Source organism: Mastigoproctus giganteus, chromosome 10, assembly GCF_048544385.1.
Source record: "Mastigoproctus giganteus isolate SK-2022 chromosome 10, ASM4854438v1, whole genome shotgun sequence".
Classification (NCBI taxonomy): domain Eukaryota; kingdom Metazoa; phylum Arthropoda; class Arachnida; order Uropygi; family Thelyphonidae; genus Mastigoproctus; species Mastigoproctus giganteus.
In genome coordinates this window covers 24,067,355-24,094,625 of record NC_143584.1, presented here as the reverse complement: position 1 = coordinate 24,094,625, position 27,271 = coordinate 24,067,355, and the positions used below count along the sequence as shown (strand labels likewise).

General features: G+C 36.5%; 1 protein-coding gene across 3 annotated transcripts in view; it reads left to right on the top strand.

The window, feature by feature from the left end:
• The window catches only part of Mvd (mevalonate diphosphate decarboxylase), a 73,574-nt gene that overhangs the window by 40,103 nt on the left and 6,200 nt on the right, over window positions 1–27,271 (top strand). For 2 of the 3 annotated variants that reach the window (XM_090383853.1, XM_090383855.1), the window contains exons 7-10: window positions 1,254–1,398; window positions 12,344–12,514; window positions 18,824–18,946; window positions 24,168–24,326. In XM_090383853.1, the coding sequence (XP_090239979.1) occupies window positions 1,254–1,398; window positions 12,344–12,514; window positions 18,824–18,946; window positions 24,168–24,326 (598 nt within the window). Of the gene's footprint in view, window positions 1–1,253; window positions 1,399–12,343; window positions 12,515–18,823; window positions 18,947–24,167; window positions 24,331–27,271 lie in introns of all 3 variants that reach the window. The other variant, XM_090383854.1, reaches the window with a different exon arrangement.

The window sequence follows — 27,271 nt, the reverse complement described above, 5'->3', positions numbered from 1 at the left end:
ACAGTTAAGACAAATGCAAGAATATATTTTTTTTTTTTTTTGGAAGGGGGTATTGTTCATTAGCACAAGCAATTTATAAATGGTTCTATTTCTTCTTTTTTTGTCTCCCTTCTCCACCTCAATGTGGCAGTTAATAATTTATGAATTACAGCATATTAACATGTTTTTTTGTCGCACACCCCAGAGCCTCCCACAATGATGACATGATCTTGAGTGCCTTTATCCCTTATTACCCTGGCATCTAACAACGCCTCTCTAAAGATTCTACGTGCTCACTGGATAAAATATTTACAGCTTCCCAGCAAAAAACTGTGATCCCTTTTCTCGAGGGTAAAAACGCCCATCTCCTCCTTGTTACATAGCAGCTCAGTATATTGCATTGCCTGTTGTGACTGCAGTAGTCGCTACATCGGGGAATCTGCCAGGAGGCTCCAAGGCCAGATCACTAAACATGAGAGGACCATCTGATCTGCCAATTCCAAGCACTCTGCAGTTGCAGAGCACTATTGGTCTTCTCAACATGACCTTGACCCACGCTGTGATATCGAAATTGTTGACCACTCACACAATTGCCATCAACGAGTATGGCTCGAATCACTCCATATATCCAGTTGTCATAGTACTTTTAACTGCAACAGAGCATACATCCATCATGGAGGAGGTTATCCTGCAATGTGATAAACGGTGTGTACCCCATGTGCAAGCCCTGCATTTGCAGCTACAAGCATCTAGTTCTAACCAGTGATTGTCCCTACTGTTGCTTGCACTTGTGTCACGCCTTGTTTGGCTTACATGGCCACACCCTGGCATTCTTTGTTTCATACTAACATTTATGTTCAAGCTGATGAAGAGTCCCTCAGATTCAAAAGCTACTTTGCTTTATTTTGTTTAATTTAATTTATTCTATTAATTTAGTTTAAGTTTAGTAAAAGTTTTAGGTTTAAGTTTTAGTTTAGTAAAGATCAGCACTTAATTTGTACCTGTAGTTTCTATTAAAGGTTTCTATCTTTGTTTGTACCTGCAATTTCATTATATTATTTACTATTTCCGTTCCTCCGGTGGAGAACAATATTCATACTTCCTATACTATTGATCCCAGAGCAAGAGGCATATTTAGTTATAATATACATTTTTGGATAAGAGTGTAATTACATTTTATATGAAAAGAAGCATGTGCTTAACATATATTGACTACATTTATAATATTTTGGTGAATTATACCTTGGAAATATATATTCTTTTCTTATTTTTAGGCAGGGTTCTGGCAGTGCGTGCAGAAGTATGTATGGAGGTTTTGTTCAATGGAAAATGGGAGAGAAAGAGGATGGATCAGATTCTATAGCTGTACAGATATCACCGCAGATGCATTGGCCTGAACTTAAAATTTTGGTTTTGGTGGTAAAGAAAGTTTATTATTAGATTCTGCAAAATGAGAATTAAGAATATTAGTTACAGCAATACCCTGCACAACACTGATAATTGGTACCGAAACTATTCCTGTTATGTCAAACCATGCTAATTGAGGTATAATTATAATGGGTTTTAATTTAATGCATACCAGAGAAACAGTCTACAAACAAATTATAATAAATCTATAAACAATTTGCACTTGATAGCCAATTAAAAGGATTTGAAATTTAAAAAAATATTGCAAAAATTTTATTAATGAAAAGGTAACATCATGAGAGATGAGAAAAAAGCTTTAAAAAAGCAGTTTATTTAGGTATTTTAATAATAAAGTCTGGTGAAGCTGTCTCTTCTTTTTCTCGGCGTACAAATGTTTGTAGCATCGAATCCCATCTTGTAAAATTTGCTGTATCATGATGCTACATTCAACATTCGGATCTCCATTCATAATCGCCTTGCAGGCCATGTCAACCCCCTTCCCCCCTGAAAAACTTTCTCCAGTTCTTCTGTTGAAAATTGTTTTGGTGGCACTTCAATGTTATCCACTTCAGAATTGTTTTCCTCTTCTGCATATGCAGTTTGCTCATCAATTTCAAGGAGAGTTGCATCATCTAAGTCATTTGCATGTCAGTCAGTGCAGTCACTTACATTGGCAGTGTCCAACGTTTCGAATCCAAAGTCTTTTCCGACCTTCACAATGTCTTCTGAAATTATCTAAACTTGCGATTCAAAACCAGTGAAATCATGTATCAAATGGGACAACACATGCTGCCAAACAAATGCATGTTGTTGGCAGTGATTTCTAGCCAAGATGCAGATATATTTTTGATCGTATTTAAAGGGGTAAAAAATAACTTTTGAAATGAAAGGTTTGAAAAACTATCATGTCGTCTAGTCAGGATGGAATTAAGAATACTGAACACTGTTGCACATTGCAGCTGACTGCTTGAAGGGAGCTATTGTCACATGTGCATGGTAGACAATAGAGTTAGCACCGCAGCATATATGTATAGTACCTGTCTAGGCTATTGAATGAGTTTTAATATCTACAATAAATTTTCGACTTAACTTAATTGAAAACTGTGTTATAGTGAAACCCATGCTGTTTGAAGCTGTGCTAAGCGAGGAATTACTGTATATTGTTAGTGGGTATGTTATTTTATAGTGCTGCTAGTGTTAAGCAGCTTAAGACTGATTAACATCTTAACACTGATACTTTTAATGTAATTTCTTCAGATGTCTAAAGATATTGAAATTGAAGTGTGCACGTGTGGGGTAAGGGTAATCTATAGCATAGAGTGTAACCTCAGGGCAAACCATCCTTCTTTATGGAAATGCTTGTTTTTTTATAAACCCAATTTAATAAACCTAATTAAATACCTAAGGGAGACTTATGTAGCACTTCATGTATTCCACATTAAGAATGTATTCTTGATTGGTTCGTTATGTGTTGACAAGCATTGCTGTAAAGGAGGATGGTTTGCTCTGTGAGCATGTGTGCTTCTTCATATCACTGGACATTGCCGCCTCCGTAGCCAGGTGGGCAGGAGCAGCAGTGCGTAGCGCACGCTTCTTGATTGGACCGAGGTTCGAGCCCGTGGCCACCAAATACGAAGGATGCAGAAAGGTCAGGGAATGACCACCGCATTTCTCCGGAGCAATATGGCCTTAGCTGCTAATGCTCCTAAAAACCAAATAAACAAACAACATCACTGGACATTGGTTGCAGTTTCCTAAAATCCAGAAACAGGATCCTCATGATTGATGAATAAGATCAGCAGACAGTTTGGACATGAATTTTTATCTCTGCTGACAGAAATTATGGATATTCCCATTGCATCCTGGATCCCTTTGATTCTGGCTCAGCATAGTAAATCCACATTTTATTACCAGCCACAATCTTTTGCAAGAAATAATTTTTTGTTTTTCTTGTATTGCAAATACTTGAGAAATAGCTCCATACACAGCTACTTTTGATATTTAGATTATGCATGGCATCTGGTGGCACTTAGATCACACTACTCATGCTCTTGAATGATGGAAAATGTGCTACACCTCTACTGATGTATAGGAACTTGTATTAGCATATTGCTGCTTCCACAGTGGTGATAGGCATAGTGACCAAGTCATGGCACATCCTCAATTGATTGTCAAACCCCATGGAACTTTTACACCAGTCCACTACAGTTGTTTTAGAAATGTATGGCTTGTCATATATACTACTTTCATCCTGTGATGAATACCCACTAACTGACAGCTTCTGTAACCAAAAACTGTATAACATTACACTGTCCCCATTTGGATGGTAGTGGCATCTATGTGTTAATTATCTCTCACAGCTCATGTAGCTGGTCACCTGGTCTCATATATAGCATTGACCGACACTGGTCTATTATGCTGACAGGTATATGGCATAGGATGATGCAGTATTCTTGAATGCTCAGAAAGAGTTTTAGCTGAATTTTCCTTATATTAAAAACACAAATTTTGCCATATGTGTATAGTCTACATTTTGTATATAAACGTCGAAGGAATTAAAAAAATGAATTCATTGTGAAAAAAATTGCTAAGATTTTTTCAGATTGGTTTGTATTTGTATCCTGTTGATAGTGTTTCAATTTTCTTGTTCTGACACTAGTAAGGGATGTTGTAATCGAAGATTCTGCTTGTATGGAGGGTGGATTCAGCCTTTTGATAACAATTTTGACAGTCCTTTAAAACTGCGAAATTCCATGCCACGACCACTGGTTGTGTTCTATTTGTTTTCCCTGCTCATGGACTATTGCAGGGCATCGCAGTTTCCATTGAAGTAAAGTGCGCTGCAAAACTGCCAAGTCGACCTTGTCCCATTCCTGCTGGCAGACTTTCCACAAACCTTCAACAGTTCTGGGGCGACGGTTTCTGAGAGCTCCTTTCAAAAGTCCGAATGCACAAAAATCCATGGGTGTGGCGTCAGGTGATTTAACAGGTATATCTTCAAACAGGATTGAATGAATACCTGTCACTGCTTCCATTCTCCGCAAAAAAATTGTGGGTGGAACGTGACATGTGGCTGGACGCATTATCCTGGCACCCAGACCTTTTCAGCATCAGAACCGTACAGTGTGGGTATTTCATGTTCAAACAACAGCTGTAGAACTTCAGTCTGGTAATACACTGAGTTGACTTTCACATTTTTAGCAACTCTACACAACTCAAATTTGCTGTTATAACAAAACCAGCTACAACCATAAAACCTCAGCCAAAACTTTCCTTGCACTTACGCACCCATGTTGAAAAGGCCTTGTCACCCTGTGAACTGTAATAAATTGCCCGAATTTTGTTGCAGTTGTTCAATGTTGCTACGAATTTCCACATTTCAGTTGCCAGATATTTTTCGTAGAGTTTTCTAGCATTGACCCGCTGCTCTGCAATGTGCCTTGCTCATAGGTGGTGTAAGTGGGTCTTGTGCTTCTTCTCCAGTTGTAAATTTTTATTGATTATGCGACAGATGGTTGACTGGGAGGTTCCTACACTTGACGCTATAGCTCTTTGGGTTTTTAGATTTTCACTGACAACAAGCAACTGCACTTTTTGTACTACCTCCCTCATTTGAGTTGGAGCAGGTTGCAGTTTCTTTGGTGTTTTTCGTCCACTTTCAGCAGCTTTGCGGAATTTTCCTTTGCCATTCAAAACCTTATGAATACCAAACTTCAATACACTAAAATTTTTCGACTTGCACCTATCTATAATTTTTGCATAACTGTACCCTTCGGAAAACACAGTTATGTAACCTTCCAACCACGGGTCCAGTTTCTGAGGCATATGTCGACATTAAAACAACTTTTACAACTGATGCACCTGTTCATAAGGTTTGGGACTGCGCCTGTGCGAAAAAAAAATTTACATTGTTGCCGTACGTCACAATCAGGATTAATGTCAAAATTGTTATCAAAAGGCTGAATCAACCCTCCGTATTTTGTTACAAGACAGTAGACAAGAATCTTCTCAGCAGTTTACCATTCTGGTTGAAATATTCCAGTTCCATCAAATTTACCTTGTATTTTCTCCTTTACTTATAAACTGAGTTGTGGATTAAATAATCAAAGATTAGAGTTTCTTCCCTTTGCCTACAAGATAATTCTTAGTCACAGTCACTCTTTGTTACTGTAATTATTGTTGTAATATTTTGACATAAATCTTAAAAAGACACTTTAAAACTTTAAACAGTTGTATATAAATTCTCTTTGAAGTTCCAAAATTATTCTCTTTGAAATTCCAATTTACTGCTTGTAACACATGCAGTAAATTTTTAATTTCAAATTATCCTTTTATTTCATTATTGAGTAACCTCTCTACTCCTTGTTAAAGGCTTACAATGTGTAATGCTTCTCTTTTTAAAATGCTTTATTTTTAACAAAGCTGATTGTTCTCCATTCAGCAGTTAAATATTTCAGTGACTTATTTCCCTATTAATTCAGCTTCTCCTTTTTTATATATATCCAACTTTCTCCACTTTTGATCACTCCAGTCAACTCAAGTAAATGCAACATACCTTGTGTTTGAAAAGCAATTCTGATCAAACAGAACTATGAATCCTCTTTCCTCTCAGTTTGTGTATTATGTCTATGTAAAACTTTACTTTCACACTAGTCTTTTTGTTTTCCAAAAAATAATGCTGCCTCACTAAAATTAATTTAAAGTGCAAGCAACTATGTTTTGTTATTTCTGTTCTGCAAAATAAAAAAATTCAATGAATAATCTCATAGATCTTTTTCTTTTAATTTTGTATTCCAGCTCCCTTACTGTTAAAAAAAAAAAAAAAAGAAAAAAAAAAGTATAATAATTTTACCAACTTTTCTCACTATTACATCATGTGGTTAATAATTATGCATGTGGTATCACTTGGTTATGTTACTCTACTTTGGATTTTCACACATATACAGTGTGTGTGTGGCATATCAGAAAGCTGTGAGATAAAAAAATAGTTACTTGCAACTGAAAATTTACAAATGTTATTATTACTAAGGTATATGGAAATATCATACACTGTTATTTGATGGAAAGAACATTTCTTTTTGCTTACATAAAAAAGGATGTTATATGGGACTGTAATTTTATATCAGGTATATACAATTTCCACTTTTTTTAACGTTCAGTACAATGTATGTTTAATTAAGTACAGCAGGTACTATATTAACAAGACTTAATGGTGTAGTGATGGTACTTTTGATTCCCATTTCAAATCATTCCTCACAAATAACATCGATGTTAATCATTTTTTTATGATTATTGCAAGCATAATGTCTCTTTTCAACCTATATCTTATTTTAAATATTATAAGTCCATTTTGGAAGTAGCATAATATATCAGAATGGAGAAAATATACAGTATTAATTTCATTTTAATCAGTCATTATAAAATAATTTCAGTGAAAATCTCTGTTTTAAAAATGTGGAATTTTCCCAGAAATAACTGAATTAGATTTGCAGGTAGTAGTAGTAGTAGTATGGGGCAATGATGCAAGAAAGCAAGCTTATATAGCATCAGCCAAAAAAAACAACAACAACAACAAAAAAAAAAAACACGGTTCATTCATTCTTATCTTCCAAGAATTTGTCTAGTTCTCCCTTCGAATTTATTTATTAAACTATCCACTTCCACAAAAACAGATGGAAGCCTGTTCCAACAATCAACCACCTGCTGGCTGAAGGCAAACTTCTGCACATCTAGTCTGCAAGCATCCTTCCTCAACTTGAATTTATTTCCCATCATGTGTGTGGTCTCAGCAAGTGGAAGAATGCCATTAAAATTCAGTTTACTCAATGCATTCAAGGATTTAAACACTGCAGTCAGATCTCCCAGCAGGTTCCTGGTCTTGAGATGCTGCAATTTGTAGAACTGAAGCCTTTCTATATAAGAACAACCTTTTCTTCCCTTCACCAAGCTGGTTGTTGTTCTCTGCACCCATTCCAGCAGATTTACATCCTTCCTAAAGTCAGGCTTCCAGACCTGTATGCAGTACTCAAGATGTGGCCTAACCATGGCCAGATACAAAGGGATAATCACCTCCTTATCCCTGCTAGTAACATTTCTGTATATCATTGACAAAACCCCACGATCTGTCCTGGCAGGATGTCTGCACTGCTCAGAGAATTTCATATCTGACCACAATTATCCCAGGTCTTTTTCGTTCTCCACTACACTGGATGTAGTACCACACAGTTGATAGGTTACTTTGGGGTTACTGCTACCCATGTGTAGTACCTTGCATTTGTCAATGTTAAAGATCACCTGCCATTTCTCAGCCCAATTTTTCTAGATCTTGTTGCAGTAGCTCACCCTGATGACTGTCGTTAACCATCCTGCCAACTGTTGTGTCATCTGCAAACTTAGACATTAAGCCTGATATACCTTCATCGGTATCATTTATAAATATTGAAAACAACACGGACTCAGCACTGAATGTTGGGGCACTCCACTGATAACATTAGTCCATGAAGACCAGTGCCCATTGATAACCATTCTCTGTCTTCTTTCACTTAACCATCCCTTTATCCATACTTGGCCTTAATGCCACATTACTCCAGTTTGTACAGCAGCTTTTATGTGCAACAGTATCATAAGCCTTCCTGAAATCCAAGTATATGATATCAAAATTATTTTTTGAATCCAGTTCCTTGCTCACGGCCGCCGTAGCCTAGTAGTCAGGTGCGCGGGTGCATAAGTACACGTGCCTTGAGTGACCGGGGTTCAAGCCCATGACTGCTGAATACGGTACTGTTTCTTGTATTCAATCCATCATGTGAACTCCTCTGACCGTTTGGTTGTCCCGGAGTATAAACAGAAAATTTATTTATTTATTTATAAGTAACCTATCAGATTAGTTAGACATGACTGACATTTGACAAATCCATGCTGTGATTGCAGTATAATTGTATGAATGTCCAAATGGTCCTGTATTACTTCTTTAACCAGTGATTCCATTATTTTCCCTTGTAGAGATGTTAAGTTAATAGGTCTGTAATTACTCATGTCACCTTTTGATCCCCCTTTATGAATTGGGGATATATTTGCACATCTTCAGTCAATAAGGACTTCCCCTGAATCCAAGGATGCTCTCGTAATTATGGCTAAGGGTTTGCTTACCTCCTTTGCTGCATCACTTAATATAACTGGATAAAATCCATCTGCCCCAGGTGCCAATTTTATGTCCATCCTCAACAATTTCTCCACTTTTCTTTCAGTTATCACAAAGTCATTTAGCTCCTTGTTCAAGTTTGATAAACTTCTGGCATCCCCTTCCTTAAAGAATTCCTCATGTGTGAATGGAGATGAAAAATACCCATTGAATTTGTCAGGAACATGAGCTGAGTCATCAATGGTTAACCTATTAACAAGTGGCCCAATGTGATTTAATCCCTTCCTTCTACTGTTAATATAAGCATAGAAGTCTGTTGTTTTTCTTTGCATTCTTTGCCAGAGACTTCTCATAATCTGCCTTAGCTTGCCTAACCTCCTTTGTGACTTAATTACAGACTAATTTATATTTACCATAGGTTTCTGTATCACCTGATAATTTACATGCATCCCATTCACATTTCTTCTCTGCCATCTGTCTCAATAGTTCATCTGGCATCCATTTAGGTCTAAGCTGTGAACAGTATTTCTTTGTTGGTATGAAAAGCCTTGTAGTTAAAATCATTTAGAATTTGCTGTTGATAACATCATCAGCTAGTCCCACTGCACACAATTTAAAAATGTTCTGAGACCTCTGTTGTCACCCTTATGAAAGCAAAAGCCTTTCACTTTACCCTTGACAGTAGTTATGTCTTTAATTAAATTCCACATTAGTACACGATGACCACTACTACTACTACTACCCACTGGGTCTTTTACCTGCAAATTCTTAATGCAAGAATAATCACTGCTGATAACCAGATCAAGAGTATTGCTTCCTCTTGTTGCCTCTCTAACATGCTGCTGTAGAAAACGGTCCTCCAATTAATCCACAAAAGTCTTGCTAGTGTGTGACCAACCCACAAATTCCAGTCAACATCTGGAAAGTTAAATTCCCCCAAAATCCCACAGGTATTTATATATATATTGCGTTGTTTTCAGGCTAGTGACATTTTTTTCTGGCGATGGTGGTAAGTGGGGGGGGGATCTTTATTTTTTACTTTATAAATTTTAATTTCAATTTATTTGCCATTTATTATTTTATTATTACCTAATTTTATTATTATTGTAATTTTACTATTATTTTGAATTATGTATATTTTGATGTAAATTGCCTTTTCTTTGTACATGTTGATTTTCTGTAGTAACTGTGAATGATTTATGCCTCCATACAGAATGATGCATGCTTTCCAGCACTATTGTTCACTTTGAGTTTCACATTACAAGTCCATCTGCTGTCTTATATTAAACTGTTGAGGGCTGATGACTCTTCTGTATGTGAGGACTATGATACCATTTTAACCATTAGACATATTTTAACTGAATGTCCACGTTTTAGACATGAACGATGTATATCTTTTACCTTTTAACCATCCGACTGAGCCGTATACACTCAGTCAGATGCTCTCTGACAATTACCACATGTCAGCTGTTTTATCTATTTAAAATTGATAAACTTATTTACATCTGTTTAAAATATGCTCTTTTGTTACATATACTTTTATTACTTTTTTATATATTGTTTATACCTTTTGACAACTTTTATACATATACTGTGTACAAATCCTTTTTCTGACATAGTGACCAATTTTCGCAAATCACTGTAATCTTTTAACAACTTTTGTTTTGTACTTTTTATAAATGGCTTTATTCATTTATCATTGTTGGCACATTATAGCCTATGTTGCTGTTGCACCAGTAAACCTCAAATCAAATGAAACATTAAACTAAACGTTTGTACTTTTCACCTCTAATGCAGTAATTCTAACTTCTAATTTAGTAATTTTTGTGACCCTAAAAACTTTATTTACTCATTTTGTTGATTTAGTTTAAATTGAATTCTGGGCATTCTATGTTGCATGTTTCTTGGATGGAGCTGTGATGTCCTCATTTCAGTAACAATATAAATGCAGTTTGCAACCCAAGGCGCCTCCGTAGCCAGGTGGGAAGGAGCAGCAGTGCATAGCACATGCTTCTTGATTAGACTGGGGTTCGAACCTGTCACCACCAAATACAGAGGATGTGGAAAGGTCAGGGAATGACCACCGCATATCCCGGAGCAATATGGCCTTAGTTGCTAATGCTCCTAAAAACCAAATAACTAACTAACAGTTTGCAACCCTGAATATGTTCTAATCACTATGAGCCTGAAATATATAATTATTTCTGAAACCTTTAGTGCTAATAAATTATTGCTTTCTCACCATTATGAAGGATAATTTGCATTACTTGCTGTTAATGCTTAAAGAATTGGCAGTATTTAATTAATTTTTTTATAATGGATTGGATATTAGTATGTTACCACTCTTATGGGAGTTTTTTTGTTTCAGATTGTTGTTTGAGTTGGAAAAGATGACTGATGTACTAATGTTAGAGGAACATTGTAAAATGGCTGGTGGGTGAAAGTCTACTTATTCCCTGCATGAGTGCAGAGGGTGTTTGTAACTTACTTTGAGAAGCTGCTCCCAAGCTGACTTAATATTCGGAGAATCAGCAAAAAGTTTGTGTTCATTGGTGCTGTTGTTGATGCTCTGTGCAATGGTTGTCCAAAGACAGCTGCTATTAATCAAAACATTTATGAAGTCCAAGATGCAATGTTAACGTCACCTTCTAAATTATTGTGGTGCCCTGGCCTGGTCTGGAAACAGGTTTGTTGTATAAACAGCAGATGCAGAATTGTAACTCAAGAATTATGCTTGTGGCCAGGGCGCCTCCGTAGCCAGGTGGGAAGGAGCAGCAGTGCGTAGCACACGCTTCTTGATTAGACCGGGGTTCGAGCCCGTCACCACCAAATACGGAGGATGCGGAAAGGTCAGGGAATGACCACCGCATATCCTGGAGCAATATGGCCTTAGTTGCTAATGCTCCTAAAAACCAAATAACAAACAAACAACAAACAGCTTGTGACCACATCATGAATACATTCTTCATCCACTATCAGAAGCTGATAAAGTGAATAATGTAAGATGTTATGAAATCTTCATTTAACTGCAGAACATTGATACTAACATTGTCTGTAACATTTTCTTCTCAGATAAGCCAACGTTCCATGTCTGTGGGAAAGTGAACAGACACAACAGTATTATTTGGAAGTCAGAAAAACCCTCATTGTTTATGGCAATATGAGAGAGCCTAATCTAAGGTGGACATTTGGTGTACTGCTACTTTCCAGAAAGTGATTGGACCATACTTCTTCCAAAAAGAAACAGTGAATGCTGATAATTACCCAAACATGTTGCAAGAATATGACTCTGCTGAACTACCTCTGGTATCTTAGTGCAGAGACATTTTCAAGAGGATGGTTCTCCCACATTTTGCCCACACTGTGTGTGCATACTGGACACCACTTTGGACATTGATGGACTGGCAGTGCCAGTCCATCAATGTCCAAAGTCTGAATTGGCCTTCATCTTATTCCATGTGATTTTAGCTTTGGGGTATGATCATGGATAGACTAAATGCAACAGAACCTCGTGATATCACTGATTTTCCATTGACAAAATTTGACAGATTTACACTTTATCAATAAAATTCCCAAAGAAATGTGTGCAGCTGCATTAAATGCTACATTCCAGCAATTTGAAAGGTGCTTTGATGCTAATGTGACAATTCAATGTGTGAACATTGAGTTGTGACACTATTTTCTGAATTTTTTTTTACAATTGTGTAAAAATTAGTATAATAAAAAAAAAAAAAAGAATTGCTGTTTATGGCATATTTTATTTATTTTTACCATTATAGTGGTAACATACTTCACTGTGTTTTTTGATATTTGTAGGTTAATGACCAAAAGAAAGATACTAGTAGTACTCTAGGAATGGGACAGAGTGTTCTTACTAGTAAATTCTTAAGGTATCGAGCTTCAGAGATTGTTCCCAAGAGAGTAAAAGACATCACAAAAGCTATCAAAGATAAAAATTTTCACCTCTTTGCTGAAATTACAATGAAGGTATGATTTCACTTTACATTTTTATCTTTACATTTCATGAATTATTTGCAATTTTACTTTTTTCTTATAGTATTTCTTTGTTTAACTCGTTTGGTTCATTTATGAAGAAACACAGGAGTTTGGCTGTCATTAAACTGAATTTAATGAAAAGCACATATTAAATAATTCAAGAAGGTTGTATTTGACAAGTTTCTATATTTTTGATATATTTTAAATTGATTTCATTTGAAAAAAAAATAATGAATTAAATATTTGCTGTTAATCATAAATTGCTCTTATTTCTTGCCTGTGTGTAATGAGTTTAAACTATGGCCTTGTGTCTTAATGTTCCATGTATGTGCTTAAACATTTTAACAAATTGAAGTGTGAAGTGTTATTTACATTTTCACCAGTAGTACTATATTTTAGTCAATATAAAAATACAGATATAAATAAGTTCAGTTGTTAGTTGATGACATTCAGTGAAACCTGCTTCTCCAAAACTGCCTAACCACTAGGTGTGGATAATTCTGAAATCCAGTACCTCTCAATCCCTGATGGTGTTGGATTTTAAAGAGTTTACTGTATGAAGTTTTTTGTTTGTACAGTAGGAAATTTGTTTTGTAATGAATTAGAATATATGTCATTTTTTGGTTTATTCCTTAGATTTGTCTTGTTACTAAAAGTTGATCATTAAAGGTTTCTTTTGTGTTGTTTCTAGAAATATAAACAGAATGTAAGCTAGCACAGGAATTTTTCATTCCTGTGGACTATTCAATCGTGACTGCTATATATTTACACACATTCAGCTCCTCTTGCTCCCACCCATTTTGGTGCCTCCGTAGCCAGGTGGGCAGGAGCAGCAGTGTGTAGCACACACTTCTTGATTAGACTGGGGTTCGAGCCCGTGACCACCAAATACGGAGGATGCAGAAAGGTCAGGAAATGACCACCGCATATCTCCGGAGCAATATGGCCTTAGTTGCTAATGCTCCTAAAAACCAAATAATAATCCCGCCCGTTTCTTTACCCCCTTCCTCTTCATCTTGCTTTATTTTATTTTTATCATCGTATTTATTTTGTTATTTTTTTTTTGGCCACGTTATTTTTATTATTGAATTGTTTTCTCTTACATTCCCCCCTTACTAGATGTAACAGCATTAGTATGTGTTAAGTTTCTTATGTGTTTATTATTATTATTAGTAGTAGTATTGTGTTAGTATTAATAAAGGCAGAATTATGCAAGGAAGACAGGCTTATTTAGCATCAATCTTATATTAAATTTAGTACATACTGTGCTCTAATACACTTTATTGGTGCTTAACACCCTTACCCTTTTCATGAAATAGTGTGTTCATTCAGTAACAGCATCACTGAATGTTTTATACCATGTGATATAAAGCAGATGGACAGATACATGGGATGATGTATGTATGCAGTTCATTCATGCAATGAATTGCGCACACACACATTTTTGGAAACTGCAACTCTGTTAGGATTTCACATATGAATGTCTGGTGTATTGAGATTGGTCCAATAATCAAATAACTTCCAACCAACGGCAGTCCTGTGGATCACTGTTGGCTGTGCTCATCAATGAGAGAGGACAACAAGACTTGTTCAGGGTCATAGAAAGGCTACAGTCAGTCAAATAGCAACCCATTACAACAGTGGTAATGAAAGAGGCATTTCAGACTGCACAACTCACCATACTTGTCATGGATAGGGTACAGCAGTTGACAACTGAACTGAGTTCCATTTCTGTTAGCATAAAACAAGAAGGTATGGTTACAGTGGGTTCAGAAACACGAATGCTGGTCAGAGGTGGATTGGAAAAACATTGGCTGCTCTTATGAATTGCAGTTTTCTCTGAATAGAATATGGCAAAAACAGCATGAATCCATGCCTCCATCCTGCTAGATGTCAACAATGCAGGGTGGTGGTGGTGTGGGGATTGTTTTCACATTGCACATTGGGACCTTTGATATCAGTGGAGCAACATTTAAATGCTATAGGTTAACTGGAAATTGTTTCTGACTAGATACATCTCTTCACTGCTGCAGTGTAACTGTCAGCAAATGGTTTCTTCCAGCAAGATAATGCACCATTTCACAAGGCCAGAATTGTACAGAACTGGATGAGAATATATGAGAGTGAATTCAGCTTACTGCAGTGAATATCCCCCTGGTGAACAGATCTCAATCCATTTGAACTCTTCAGAGAAGAGATCCACAGCTGTCCATTACAACTGTGGGAAGCAGTTGAGTCAACATGGACCTGTATCCCTGTGGCATGCTTTTAACATGTTGTCTATGTCACAGCGAATCTAAGCTGTTCTGAGGGCCAAAGGATAGGTGTACCTAACGATGTAGCCACTCAGTGTATAATAACCAGGACATCACAATGCAGGCCAGAGTGTAATTCTGAAGATTAATTTCCTATGAGTAAGCAGTTACTTTATGTTTTCTGTATACATTTCGATATCATAGTATCACAAACAAGTTATTATTGTCATTATTTTATTTACGAAGGATTTTTTTTTGCCACATTTTATATACAGTAGAACGTGGGTTATCCAGAATAATTTGAAAAGCTGATTTTTCTTCTTTTTATTAATGACAGTATTTGAGACAAATATTTATTATGCTACATCTGTCTTTTTTTACATCGTATATTTGGTGAAATGTTGGATTAGGACTAATGGATTGTCTCGGAAACCACGAGTGATAGTTTAGTCATTCACCATGTGAACCCAATTTTCCATGACATATCTTGTTTTCTTCATTTCATATTATGTTTAGTTTAGTTTCAGATTTGGTAAGAATAATATCGGCCCAAAACTGTGCAATTTATTATTTTTCTTTGCAAAATGTCAACGAAAATAAACAGCACCGAAATGGGCAGAAAACCCAGAAGAATGCGATATAATAAAATTGGTATTATTAAGGAATTTGAGAGATTTAGCAGCAAAAAAAAAAAAGATCACAACAAACTAAAAAAAAAAAACAATCGAACATTATTTTAAAAAATTATGTTAAATTTTTTTCCACATAAAATTTGCAGTAAAATACCTATCTGAATATACACTGAGTGAACAGAAATCATGGCATACCTACTTAGTAACAGGTAGGCCCACCTTTCGCCTGAATAAGGACAGTCGCACGGCAAGGCATTGAGTCCACTAGTTCATGAAAGTGTTGCACAGGTATTTCCAGCCATTCTTGCTGCACTGCTGTCCATAGTTCCATCACATTCCTGGGTAGAGGATCCAAAGCTCGAGTGGATCTTTCCACAGCATCCCAAATATGCTCCACAGGGTTCATGTCCAGTGAATGGAGAGGCCATTCCATCGTGGTAAAATTTGCTGAATGCTCTTTGAACCACGTTCTATTCACGGCTCTGTGGGAGGTGCATTATGGTGGGTGCACGATGACCACGAAGGGATGCAGATGGTCTACAAGGATGTACACTGTGGGAAGTAACCTGGACCGTTCAGAGATGCATTTAGACATACCAGAGGTCCCAACGTGTGCCAGTTGAACATGCCCCAGACCATTACTGACTGTTCACCTGCTTGAACAGTTCCTTGTTGACATGACAGATGCATAGCTTTGTGCAGTTCCTGCCGGATATGCACCCTCCTTGTTCACTCAAAATAACTGGAAATGGGACTCATCAGACCAGGAGTCCCATCTACAATCATCCAAGGTCCAGTGCTGATGTTCTTTCACCCAGTTGAGGCATATAGTACTGTGTTGAGGTGTTAGCAATGGGACTCTGGTGGGTTGGCGGCTCCCATAACTTATTGCGGATAATGATCGCCTGATGGTCTTGGTGGAGATGTTTCTGGCACCTCTGTCATTCAAGTCAGCAATGGTTTGTGCCACTATCGCTCTCCGGTTGGCTGAAGCAATGAGAGACAGACATCGATGGACATGTTCATCCACCACCTTTCTCTGCCCAGAGTGCTGTCCACAATGAGATTTTATTCCGCAAATGGTATATTCCCAATATACTCTTGATACTGTCAAATGGAAATAGTGCAATTTCTGTACCGCCTCTGCAAGAGTGACCCATGTGCCAGGTACCCAATATCATCCCTCTTTCAAAGTCTGTTAACTCACGTTTATTGATACTGACATCGAATTACCTTCTATGTGAATGCAGTGTACCTATACAGGGTGTCTCAAAAATATACGGCATAACTTCAGGAACGAGTTCCGCATATGTAGACAAAAATATTTTATATCAACATTGTTCTGGAAATGCTTGGTTCCCGAGTTATTAACCGGAATGGCTTATCTCCCGCAGATGATTTCCCTCATCACAAGGTACTTTTTTTTTTTTTTTCAAGTATTCTTGTAAAGTTATTGGTGGCCCCAGGGTTTCCCCTATCACCACCGTATATTAGGCAAACGCCAAAAGCCAGCAGGAAAAAAAAAAAAAAAAAAGGGAGAGAGAGAAAGAAGAAAGGTGTTTACTAGTGTATGTGATATGTTGTTTCTGTTGTGTGTGCTGGCATTTAGCAGCAGGGAGCCGAGGTAAAGTGCCCACAATGCCCGACTCCCCGCTCCCATCCCTAGCCACGAGGAGGCAGCCAGGAACTACTACTAGCAAAGAAAAGTAAGGGGAAATCAGAAAGACTGATGACCCAAGAAGGAAGATTTATTCTAGTTGGATAAATCAAAATTTTTAAATAATTTTAAATTGTTTTTAAACAGAAAATATAATTTTGAAAACGGTCTAAAGAATAAGTTTAAAACTGCAGTAATAACAATGTTAACTCAAAGGAGCAAGCCCATTATTACATTTTAAACAAGGTCACTAAGTTATTTTATAACAGGAAAATTTAACAATTAACAGTATCTAGGATTCAAAATTGAACCCAACAAGAAAACAAAACAATAAGAATCAAGTAAGACTTACCAGATTCTAAGGAATGAAATTTGTTTTTAGTTTGTTGGTCAACTGTGCTTTGACAAATTCTGGGTACTTAGTATCTTTATAGGAATGAGAGGCATATTTTTTCTTGTTCCTGCAATTTGGACAGGAAGGAGGGCTTTCAAGGGATGGACAGTCTGTAGTTTGGTGCCCAGTTAAGCCACAGTGACCACAGGTAAATGTAGATTGCTTACAATACTTGAGAGTGTGACCATATTGCAGGCACTTGAAACAGCAAGTTGCTATGAAGAAATCTTTAATTCACAAGGTACTGACAGAATCTGGTGGTTTTAGGAGCAAGTGGATATGCACTTTATGTATGGTCTGGCAGACAGCAATGCTTTGGAGGCTCATCGTTTGTGCCACGAAAGGTTCCCAGAACGAAGATGTCCAGACAGGAAAACAAACATGCGTGTGCTGATTCCAGGAGTGGCATTCACATCCAAAATCTCCTCCTCTACTTCAGGAGTCGTAGAACTTGGTCGTCCTCTGTGAGCAGCACGAGGTGTAAAGGTCCCATGTTCACAAGGCGACAATGGATACCTTTAAACATTTTCCTGTCTGGACATCTTCGTTCTGGGAACCTTTCGTGGTACAAATGACGAGCCTCCAAAGCATTGCCATCCACCAAACCATACATAAAATGCATATCCGCTTGCTCCTGATTTGAGTACATGGTCGAAATAGAAAACCACCAAATTCTGTCAGTACCTTGTGATGAAGGAAATCACATGCGGCAGATAAGACATTCCGGGTAATAACTCGGGAACCAAGCATTTCAGGAACTATGTTGATATAAAATATTTTTGTTGTCTACATATGAGGAACTCATTCCTGAAGTTATGCCGTGCAATTTTGAGACACCCTGTATACCTGCCAAGCTGTGGGTTCGTCCATTGCCCAGGTAAAAAGGTAAACTGCAGCCATTATCAACCCACTGCAGGATGGAAGCCTCCTCAACAATTCATGCTGAGGGAAATGGACCATAATCTGCCACACTGGTCCAGTGCGGGGTTGGCAGATCGACCATATTTAGCAGTCAGGGGTTTGAACCCCAGTCAACTCAGAGTGTGTGCTATTGCACTCCCTCTCTTATACATACAAATTTACATACATATGTAAATTTGTATGTATAAGTTATTTTTTAATTAAATATTTTTTTTTCATACTATTTCATCTTTTTCTTTTACCTTAATACATTATAACAGAATTTATTTAATTTTACTTTACATACATTCGATTATCTGGAAAATTTTGCTATCTAGGTCTGACACTAATTATTCCAGATAACTAACACTCTACTGTAGTTAATTGACTGGAAAAGAAGTATTTTGTATAATTAAGTATTGAATAATCTAATAAACTTGGTGATATTTTATTTTTGAATAGGATAGTAATCAGTTTCATTCAGTGTGTTTGGATACGTATCCTCCTGTACGCTATATGAATGATACATCCTGGGCAATTATAGATGTTGTTCATCAGTACAACTCCTATTATGGAGAAAACAAGGTAAATATATTTTTATCTGTATTTTCATTATAGTGAATTTAGATATATAGTTTTGTTACTTCATTACAGAAATCTTCTTGACGTTATTCTTGAAAACAAGATGCAGGTGATTTCAGAGACTACTGGGAGTCATTGTGGTACAAGTAAACACATGGGTTGTGTTAGGGTAGCTAAGAATAGGAACAGGTGCAGGTATACTTGCGTGTACACCAATGCTAGGAGTTTGGTAAATAAATTTGATGAATTTGAGGTGTTGGAGCTGTCATCACTTTGAGGTGTCATCACTTCTAAGTCATCTAGAGGCAGCTACTGATTTATGAATGGGAAAAGTTGCAGACATGCATTTTTTTTTTTTTTCTTTTCTGTAGTTTGTGAAGATTAAATTTTCTAAATCTCACAATTTTTAATTCAGTGTGAGTTTAGAAAACGTTTTGCATTTCTGAAGGTCAAACTTAAAAATTGTTTTATTTAAATCAGTAGCAAATTATGGATAAAACAAAGTAAGATTACTGAATTATTTCCGTTTGCACTAAAAGCAAGGGCACGCTGAATATTACTATACGGAACGTAGTCACGTGTGAAAGTGGTGCAAAAGTTTTTGCCAATATTATTGAGGATACCTTAAAGGCTCAGGGAAACTGCTAGTTAGGGGGGATGTGGGTAATACTGACACGCGTTTATCTGATAATATTGGTCAATGTAACTCTTGCACATACCTTAAGAGTTCTTATCTGTTACCCCAACTGGACGTATTATCTAGATGTTCTGGGGGCAAAGACGTTTCACGTGAGCAGGTAGCTAATATCAGAGAAGAGAGCCTAAAAAACTTCAAGGGTTGTGTTAGGGTTGTTAAATATACAAGAACAGTAAATCTTAATTGTTTATACAGTAACGTTAGAAGTGTCGTCAATAAAATGAGCGAATTCGAACTGCTGGTTAAAACAAGTAACGCGGACATAATAGGGCTTACGGAGACGTGGTGCCACCCGGAAATTGGGGATGATGAGTTTCAGTACGGCTTGTATAATGTATTTAGGAAGAATAGAGTAGATAGAAGGGGTGGTGGGGTAATGCTTCTTATCAGAAGCAGCCTGAGTGCGACTATAGCTTTCCCAGATTCAGACATTTCACATGCTAGTATAGAGTCTGTATGGTGTGAGATAGTTGGAAACAAAGGTACAATGCGAGTAGGCGTAATCTACAGACCAGGTGATTGTGAAGACTATGACAAAAGCCTCTACATGCAAATGGAATGGGCAAGTAAGCGTCAATGCCTTATTATGGGTGATTTCAATTTGCCTCTAATTGATTGGAGTAAATGGGAAGGAAACTCGACATGGGGAACAAAATTTTTAAATCAACTAGATGACTGTTATTTGTATCAACATGTCAGGGAAAGTACTAGAGAAAAGAATATCCTAGACCTCATCATCACACATGAATCAGATGACATAACAGGGCTGACAGTAGAGGAACCAGTAGCAGGAAGTGATCACGGAGTTCTACGGTGGATGATGACGAGAGAGGTAGCAGAAGTAAAAGGCAAAGGAATGGGTTTTAATTTCAGAAAAGGAAATTACGATGCCTTAAGGTACTACATGGCCTCTATTAACTGGGTAGATATCGCGCAGAGAATGAATACATTTGAACTGTGGTACGCTTTTAAAACATTAATCACCGATGCCTTGAATGCGTATATACCATTAAAAAAATACTCCACGAGAAGGGTTCCAAGTTGGATGAATAGTGAAGTTGCCACATTACTTGAGCAGAAAAAGGTGGCATGGAAACGTTAAAGAGCAATAAAAAGTACTGAAGCCTATAACAGCTACAAGGTGATGTGTAATAGAGCCACAGAAAAGGTTCGACAGGCAAAGGCAGTTTATGAGAAATCACTAGCAAACAGAGCAAAGAGGGGGGATAAAGAATTCTTCACATATATAAATGCCAAGAAGAGCAGGACAAACCAGATCGGACCTTTACGTAAGGGAAAGGGGATAGTAATAAATACACCAGCTGCCGTTGCAGATGAACTCAACAGTTATTTTGCATCGATATTTACAAATGAAAAGCCTTTTGTGGCAATGGGAAATTGTGGGAGCGAAGTTAAAAAATATGTAATTAATGATATTGAAATTTCGCAAGATTATTTAATGAAAAAACTTTCAAGCCTACAGACTAGTAAGGCTCCTGGAGTTGATGGAATATACCCTATAATCTTGAGAGAGGCGGCAAGCGAGTGCATTGAACCACTGAGGCTGGTTATGCGAGCATCACTAGACTCTGGGGAGATTCCCTTGGATTGGAAAAGTGCAAATGTATCTCCCATACATAAGGGTGGCTCTAAAAGTGAAGTGGGAAATTATCGACCTGTCAGTCTGACTTCAGTAGTAGGGAAAATCATGGAGGCATTGATCAAGGGTGGAATTCAGGATCATTTGGATCGAATTGAAATTCTCAAGGATACTCAGCATGGTTTTGTAAAGGGAAAATCATGTTTAACAAATCTGGTTCGCTATTTCGAAAGGGTCACTCACGAGCTGGATTTAGGGAATAATTTCGACATTGTTTATTTAGATTTCAGCAAAGCTTTTGACTCAGTCCCACATGAGCGGTTGCTTTATAAGCTGGAACAGGTTGGAATCACTGGGAAAATCCTTAGATGGATAGAAGGATGGCTTCAGGGCAGGAGGCAGAGGGTTGTGATAAATGGCTATTCCTCAGATTGGGTTGATGTAAGAAGTGGGGTTCCCCAAGGATCAGTATTAGTTCCACTGTTGTTTTTAATTTTCATAAACGACATTGATGAAGGGATAGAGGGCGTGATGTCTAAATTTGCAGATGATGTTAAAATTGGTAGAGTAGTTAATGATCACTGTCAAGCTGAGCTTCTTCAGAGAGACCTAGATAGACTTCAAGAATGGTCAGAAAAATGGCAGCTGTGCTTTAATCCAACAAAGTGTAAGGTATTACACCTGGGAAACAGTAATCCCAAAAAAACTTATTCACTTGGTGGAGTTCAACTAAACCCAGTACTGGAGGAAAGGGACTTGGGTGTTACGATACGGTCAGACATGAAATTCTCTGAGCATTGTAAACAGGTTGCAAGGAAGGCCCATGGTGTCCTATCGATGATCTATCGAACTTTTGCAAGTAGAGATAGGGACGTGATAATCCCATTATATAAGGCCTATGTTAGACCACACTTGGAATACTGTGTTCAAGTATGGAGACCGCACCTAAAGAAAGACATCGAGCTTCTTGAAAGGGTGCAAAGAAGGGTAACTCGCCTGGTGAGATCGGCAAAAGGGCGTCCTTATGAAGAAAGACTTCGAATATGTGGGTTGCAGAGTTTGGAAACTAGACACCTTAGAGGAGATTTGATTGAGGTGTTTAAGGCTCTGAGAGGCATCAGTAAAATGAATGAGGACAAAATTTTCAAGATTATAAATGATGCTAGAACTAGGGGACATAAATTCAAGTTACGCGGGGAAATGTTTAGATTGGACTGCAGGAAGTTTTATTTTAGCCAGCGAGTTATAAATTACTGGAATAAGTTGCCTTCATGGGTGGTAGAGGCCGACAGTTTGGGGAAATTCAAAGGTCATCTGGATAGTACTTTCGGGTAAGGGAAGCGAATAGGATGATAGGATTAATTTCCTTTTTATTTAATTTTTAATTTCATTTTATTATTTTTATTTATTTATTAATTATTATTATTTATTTATTTAATTTTTGTTTTTATCATTGTTTTGTTCGGATTTTTTTTTTTTTTTTTTTTTTTTGGCTGGTGCAGCATAAGCCATAGGCTTTCTTGCACCATACGGCCGTTACTAATACTAATACTAATACTAACCTTGATCAATTTGTCTTTACAAAAGGTTTGATATTTTACACAAATGCCAAGAGGCAAACATACCAGAACACAAGATAAATCAAAATTAATCTAGTTTCCATGTGCTGTGCATTGAACAGCACATGGTAGGTATAATTGTGAAATAAAGACCAAGTAGCTTAGACATATATCAAGATTTTACTCAAACTATAGGACGAGCACAGGTCTTCAATGGCTTCCCCTGTTATGAACAGTACAGAAGTTCATCCCACGTGCACCCAGTCATGTCTTTGTTCACATGTGTGTGTTTTTTTTTTTTTTTTTACCAAAAAGTACGCTGCTTATAGTAAGTAAAAAGTGAATTACAGGCAACCCCCGTATAACACGGTACTTCTACAACACGGTTTTGCTCTAACTGATAAATTGCAGCACTCCTCACACACTATGGTACTTATATAACATGGTTTGAGAATTGCAGGAAATCTCACATAACATGGTATTTTTGAGCTTTTGTGCGGGGGGGGAACCCTGCTATTAGGTTAGATGCAGTTTTCAACGTTTCCATTCCTTTTTGTGAATCCCCAGTGTTGACTCGCTAGTCGTTATCACCTTTATGATGTTTTTCTAAAGCACATTTCTGGAGGGCACTACAATAAAAACAATTTGCTGTTTCCGGTTTATTGGGCTTTTCTCTTAGTGTAATCAATTATAAACAGGTAGTAAACTCTATCTTGCATTTGCATTCTGTGATAGAGTTTAATTATTACATGTTATTATGGTGAAATGTGTTTCCCTTTCCATGAAATATTCAATCATATAAAAAACAAATAAATTTATTAATTGATTATAATTTTTACTGTATTAAATTTTACAGCAAAAAAAAAAAAAAAGTCAGTGAACAGAAATATCAATTAGTATTTTGATAACTGGAAAATATTCTTCCAATTTTCACGTATCATTTAACTTTTGTTAATTGGTAAGGTAATAAAATTAAATTTGTGCTTTATATCTTTAAAGTGGGGGTCCACCGTATTTTGTTGGGAGATCCCTGGGTTAGGTTCTGTGCTATTGAACTTGTGCTTGTTTGAGACCATAAAAAAATTGTGACTTCAAAGCGTGCAGTACATGAAATCTAGATGCTGCAGAAGAGATTGTGAAGAGGAAGAAAAATGAACATACATTATCTGACATATAAGTATCACAGTTTGTAAGGTAAGGCGTTTGTTCAGTTATTACTACTATAAAAATTAAGTTTCCAATAGTTATAAAAAAATGGTGTATTTTTGTTCGGTTCTGTACTAGTTCTTAGTCCCGTATAACACAGTTTCGCATTATATGAGGGTTACCTTTAGTTGTGACATCAGAATTTATACAATTTATTTACAGGTTGCATATACATTTGATGCTGGACCTAATGCATGCCTTTACTTGGAAGAATCCAGTATCCCCGAGGTTGCAGCACTCATCAAAACTTACTTCTCTCCAATTACTGAAGGGCAAAAATACTTCACTGGATTGCCAGTTACTCTATCTGTTCTTTCGGAGGTAGGTTTGAAAAATTTGTCAAAAAAAGTTTTGGTAGTGATAATTAATAAATTATAGCATGTTAAATTAACACAAAAAGCACTTTATTAAATGTTTACCTCATTAAATTTTAAAAGAACTATATTCTAATTTTTAGTTTCCACGCTAAACTTAGTAAATTGCATTCTTTGATTAGATGTGCATGAAAATTAGATAAGCATATGTACATAGTGTAACTTCAAAACTTGTAAATTTAAACAATTATATTTGTATCTCATCCACTTTGATCTCTTTTTCAGAGATGCCTTCAGTTCCTTTCTGTAACAGTTCCTCAGCGTATTTACTCTGTACTTTTAAAATATTGTTTTAATTACCTTAGTTCCCTTGAGTTATGATATTCTTAACTAAATGCCAGTACATTTTCTCACTTTCCTGTTATTTCTTTTCTATTCTTCCCAAGATTTTTATTTATCCACTTTGACATATTTTATCTCTCATACCTTGAGTACATTATGGTGTTGATTTTTATCTTTACAGACCTCCTCACATATCTCTTTTGCAATTCCACAAAAGTTTTCTTTGATTTATACTATTCATCACCTAAGCTCATTTTAGCATATGGAATGTAATTTTAACTTTCAACAAGTTGACTTCTGTATACTTTTTTATGCCTCTTATTTTTGGCACTAATTGCCATTTTTAATTTGCCCAGTACAAGATTCCATTCTCAAATCTTCTGTATACTTGTGTATCTTCAACTGATTGTTGATGATACAGTTATACTACCCTTCACCTAAACTTTTGGCTCTTCGCAAGTTTTTTAATTATAAGTGCATGGCTTACACAGAATTTTACTCATATTTTATTTTATACATTATATATAAAATAAATATATTTAATATGTTAAGATAAATATATATATTTTTTACTATTATTTGTAGGTTTACCTTTCCCTCCAAATTCTCTTTAATATTTGCCATAGTTATAAATCATCATTTCCTACCCTGCTATTTAAATCTCATACCATTACTGTTCTTCCTTATAACACATTAAAGAAACAAACTAGTTTGGAAAACTATGGCTATGCCTTCCTTGCAACTGTATCTCCCCTATATTCATCCTCCTGGTTTCTTTGATACTTGCTATTCTCATAAATAAAAAAAAAAAAAAAAAGAAAAGAAAAGACTAGATTAATATGATAATTCCACTTTCTTGTTTTAAATTCCTAATATTGGGTATTTCTTTTGATGGCATTTAAATTGAGGATTGTCTTTATTCATAATGGCCAAGTTATGGATAAAGAATAGATATTAAAACACTAAATGAAGAGGGGATTGTATGTTTTTCAATTTAGTAAACTGAATGAACAAAATTTATCAGATTGTATAGATGGGTGGTTTTTGGATAGATATAGTAAGTTATATTCCAGAAAAGTTCCAAGTCAAAACTGATTTTACTCATACAAACAATGATATAACAGAAGTTATACCCTAGCCAAGAGGTCAGACTTTTTTATAGATATGTATATTAAATAAATATCTTTGCCATAAGGTTAATCTGCCATTTATTTAAAAGTGAAAGTGGTGCAGTGAGCATTAAGACCTCTGCTTTTACTAGACTGGGGTGTGCTACCATTCTTTTATATTGATTCTATGTTTACCAGCATTCCTCTGCTAAAACCAACCTCTCTCTCCAATTCCAACCCCAGATACACACCACTTGGTATGTCACTTTGTTACAGATAGCATGAAGCTGGTCACTCTCTTCATATGGGAAAGTTATTTCTGTTTAGGGCTAGATTTTCTTCCAGAAAGGATTCACTATGGGCAATGCCATCCCACTTCCCTTGGCAGAATTCATGGCTGGTTTAGATTCTGCAACTCTCTTTGGCCTCATTTGTATTCCTGAGTTGTGAGTCTAGTATGTAGTTGATGATATCTGGCTCTACAGTAGAGAATATTTGGATAACTTTTGTGCATTCCTCAATAAACAACACCAAAACAAAACTTTTGCATGGAAAAAGCAAACATTTTGTTTTGATATTGTGTATTAAACCCCAAGATTGCCAACTCATCACAACCATTTACAAAAAACCAAATGGTATTGGCACTGGTTTTTTTGTTATTTGGTTTTTATCAACTAAGGCCATATTGCTCCGGGGATATGCGGTGGTCATTCCCTGACCTTTCCGCATCCTCCGTATTTGGTGGTCACGGGCTCGAACCCCGGTCTAATCAAGAAGCATGTGCTATGCACTGCTGGCTACGGAGGTGCCATTGGCACTGTGTATTACTTCCATCCAACTATAAGAGGTGCCAGTCTAGATTCATCAGATGTCTCAACCCAAGGGCCTTCAGAAATCTGTGATCCACAGCAAGTGTAAGCCAAGCTGTCCCAGTTGAAGATCAATCTTGAGAGGTGCAACTACCCCCTCTCCTTTGTAAAGAGGATCATTACTAGCACAAGTGCTATAGTCATAAAGTTAGCAGAAGGTATACTCTGTGAATATTTCGTATGTAGAGAGTATACTGTGCTTATTAATCAAATTCCAGAGGGTATATGGCATATACCCGTGTGTGTGTGTATATATATATATACATACATACACAGATGGAATATTTACTTACTTATATATGTGGCATATATATTAAAAATAATAAAACTAAGTATTGCCTTGAGAATCAAATTCTAATAAATATTTTAATAATACTGTATTTGTTTTTTCAAATCTTTCAAAAACCAGAAAGTATATGCTATTCACCTAAAAAAAAAAAAAAATCCATAGGGTATAAGAGTGTATATCCTCTACTACAGCCCTGACTAGCATCAGGGGAAGGTTCACTTTTGGAAGTTACTAAGGAACCCTTCTCTTTTGCAACAGCATCCATGCATGTAATGCCTTTCTCGCCAGATGTTGGTGAGAAATTCAAGTAGGAATAACACCATGATCTTTCAGGGAGCTCAAA